The 3822-nt window shown below is 39.8% G+C and overlaps 1 protein-coding gene across 1 annotated transcript; it reads right to left on the reverse strand.

The window, feature by feature from the left end:
* Window positions 1-1583: 1583 nt before the first annotated feature.
* Window positions 1584-3105, reverse strand: LOC115662764 (uncharacterized). The gene is made up of 4 exons (XM_056310390.1): window positions 2864-3105; window positions 2735-2789; window positions 2531-2645; window positions 1584-1816 (listed from the first exon to the last, which is right to left on the reverse strand). Exons 1-4 carry the CDS (start codon window positions 3103-3105, stop codon window positions 1584-1586), a joined length of 645 nt encoding a protein of 214 aa, XP_056166365.1.
* Window positions 3106-3822: the final 717 nt, after the last annotated feature.

The raw sequence follows: 3822 nt of genomic DNA on the forward strand, positions 1-3822 counted from the left end.
TGTTTTTAGTGATATAACTGGAAAGTTCAACTTATGCATTGACCTCTTTCAACTAAAGGCAAAGTTCAGCGAGCAACAAAAGATGGCGAACTTTCTCAGGCAACACGTCAACATCGACAATTACCGTGTGAGTGATATTCTATCTACGAGGATGTTGATTTTCTAGTTCAAGCGAAACAAAAAGGAATGCTAATTTTCCAATCATAATTGTGAAAGGGAAACAAGGTTTGTCTCAAAAGAAGAGTAGGAACTTTGCTGCAGATGTCTAGACACAAAGCCATTGAAACGAAGTTACTATGTACAAAACTAAGATAATGCTATGTTCAATTTCTATGAACAGCTCTCCACCTTATTTTCTTGTCAAGGAAGTGACAACTCTATCTTGTTTCAATCTTGTTCTCGGCAAAAATCTTCATGATTCCAAAGTGTCAGACTTGTGCAACAAGGTCCTCATTTAGAAGGACATTGCTAGGCTTCAGATCGCAGTGCACAACATGTTCCAGTTGGCCATGGTGGAGATATTCGAGTGCCTTTGCAACGTCGACCGTTATATTCACTCGCGGATGGAGACTCAAGTTATAGTGGACCATTGGGCACATATTGCAGCACCCGAGCTCTCAGATTAGTGTTTGTGTGGCTACTGATCATCTTGACGAGATTTTGGTGCCAATTATGCAGAAAACCTCACATTCTGTGCAAAACTTTTCAGAGCGCCTTTGATATGGAAATTCAGTAATTTGACCGCAACGTCTGTCTCGTTGGCCTGAGTCCGTTTGTGTACAGAGCTAAAGCTTCCTGCTACGAGCAAATTGCTTTCGCTGAAGTTGTTAGTAGCCGATTAGAGCTCCTGATATGATATTATCAGGTGGTTAATTGCAGGAGACCTTTTTTACCAGTGTTTAGTCGCTTTCTGAGCAAGCAAATGACAAAGACTAAAAGTATAGCTGATACAATTGGCATCATAATGTATAGTAACCGGAGCCGCTTGTCCCTTAATGATTTCTTTCTATTTACTTTGCGCAGTGGGGCTTGAAAAATTGCATTTTCACAAAGTGCTTTATTCCCAATGAACGAGAGAATCGAAAAATTTCCAAAGGTTCTGCCATTAGGAATATCTCCTAATAGCTTATTAAAGGACAAGTTCAATTTTTGCAGATATGTTAGTCCTTCCAGGGACTTGAGTATCGTGCCGGATAACTAGTTGTAGGAGAGGTCGAGGAAATCCAATCCTTTGAGGTCACCAATCGATTGCGGTATCAATTCTAGAAACCAGTTCTTTGACAAGTTAAGAGAAGCAACGCTCTTCAACTCCTGGATGGAACTTGGTATGGCGCTGTTAAGTCGATCCAAGAAGGATCATTGCTCTCTATAGCTGTCATTTTCCCCATCTCAAGTGGTAGTCATCCATTGAAAGAATTGTGACTATTGAGGAATATGAGTTCTTGAAGGCTCCACGGACTGACCAGTTGTTTCCAATGCAATTTAAGATGGACACTGATATACTATTTTGCTGGAGCAGCAACTATCCTAAACTTGTCAAGTTGCATATCTCAAGGGGAATCGGTCCCTCGAGATGGCCGTTATCACGGTACAGCCTTTGCAAGCTGTTGTAGTCCTCCAATAGATGACAGGATGTTGCCGTCTAGATTGTTATCGCTCAACTGTAGAAAGTCAAGCTCTTCAAGAAACCCATTTAATTGGGAATGTGACCTGTTATTTGACAATGGGGAATGACTAGAATTTGTAGGGAAGTTGAGAAGTTTTTGATAGATTCCAGTGTGGAGCCACAAAGCCAGTTTTCTTCCAGAACCAAGGTCTGCAGGGATTGGCAATTAGACAAAGCAGAGAGAAAACTGAGCTCCGAACCACAAGTCTCTCCTGTTAGCTAATAGACTGAACTGTGAAGTATCTAAGGTTCTTCAAGTTGCCCAAACTCATAGGTATTAGTCCGCTGAGTTGATTGATCCCGGCATCAATAAAAATTAGGTTCGAAAAATACTTCAGGATGTTGTTGGCAAAGCCATTGTTTGCTAGAAAGATTTCTTCCAAATTCGGAAGGCTTAGATCGCTACCTGAGGGAAGGCTTCCGGAGAGGGAATTGTCCATCAAAGAAAGCAGTTGGAGCAAAATAATATTGAAATCCTCTTGAGGCACTTTGCCTGTTAGCAAATTATCCTGAAGGCTCATTTCATTCAGATTGACAAAAGTGCCAATCTCACTTTGAGTGTCACCTCCGATGCAGTTATATTCTATGTACAGTTGGTCCAAACTTGACATGTTACTGATGGTTCGATGAATCGTACCAGTCAAGTTGTTTGGACCGAGATGGAGCTCCTGCAGCTTTTGCAAGCTCTTTGCATTGGGTTAGTGTCTCTGGTAACAGGCCACTGAATTGGTTTTCAGACAGCAAAAGCTTCTGAATGTCAGGCCAGCGGTAGCATAGATTGGAGGGAAGACTCCCCGAAAGATCATTATACGTCAACCTGACACTTATGAGCGACCTACTGAAAAGTGTCAAAAGGAATCGAACCTGTGGATATGCTGCCCAGGAAGCTCAGAATTTGACCCTGTAAGTTGTTGAAGCCACTAAACTGTTGTTGCAACTTTGGGAAGGCGCCAAATTCTCTCGATATGCCACCGTTAGCCTATTCACAGCAAGTGACATCAATTCAAGATTTTGGCACAGCGTTAAGTGAGGAGGAATGTTTCCTTTGAACTGGTTTGACTGGAGTACCAGGTCTTTCAGGCGGCGTAAAGTACCGTCTTTATCTGAAACCGTGGCATAGAAACTGTTGTTGCAAAGAACAAAGAGAAGCCAAGAATGAGAGATTGCCAAGGTAAGGAGAGACTTTTCACTGGAGACCGGTGGAGGAGAGGTCTAAAGTCGTGACTCTCTGCCTGCGGTTGCTGCCGTCCATTCACAGAAGTTAGCTTCCACAGTCCGATTGCCACCTTTGATCGTGTTGTCGGGTCGACTTCGGTCGCCAATTTGAAGTGGAGGAGAGCCTCTTGATCAGTGAAGTTGCTGGAACAAATGATGGGCTGAAACATCAATAAGGAAGCGAACAGAACATCAAGAAATGCTAAAAAGATGAACTTCTCCATAATGAAGAGTCTCTTTGATTGAACTTGGAGAACCCCCTAAAGCTCCACTGCACGAATGTGATAAGGTTTTGTGATAACTAGGCAGAGTCCGCTTGTTACTTCGACTATAAGAGTTACTTCACAATTTTTATCTATTAAAAGATATTTCTATAATCTTAAATCTTATCTTAAAAATTTATAAAAAATGCATGTTGTGCTGCTTATTTGACAAAATTTTCAATGGGATAAACATGGTTAAACATTGTTTTGTACTTTTACTTTTTACTTGTAATTTTTTAGATTTGACTTTTAAATAATGTTATTCACCTTAATGATTTTGAGTTAAACATATTGATATTTGAAATCTATTTAGAGTTGTGTAAAATCTTTTAGTAAACTTTTAAAAGAAAATAGTTTTTAAATTCGGAGACAATGTCATGAATACTTTCAATAAGTCCATCCAAGCATGTCCAAGCATCTCTGGGCTTTGTTTGTAATGTGTTATTACATGCAATGCTCCGTATGAATGAAAATATTGCAATATATATGATATTTACTTATATGATGAAAAACGGCACGTGTATTATCGTTAGAAATAAATTGTAATGGTATGTTCAATATAATGGACAATATTGTAATGTAAATATTATTTACGAACTAACTACACAAAGATCCCACATTTAATTTGAATGAAATTTTTTTTCTTTATAATGTTGGGTCACGAGGGTGGAGACCCGA

Source organism: Syzygium oleosum, unplaced genomic scaffold (assembly GCF_021117445.2).
Source record: "Syzygium oleosum isolate NSW1041296 unplaced genomic scaffold, Sole_v2.1 Sole_v2.04, whole genome shotgun sequence".
Lineage (NCBI taxonomy): Eukaryota > Viridiplantae > Streptophyta > Magnoliopsida > Myrtales > Myrtaceae > Syzygium > Syzygium oleosum.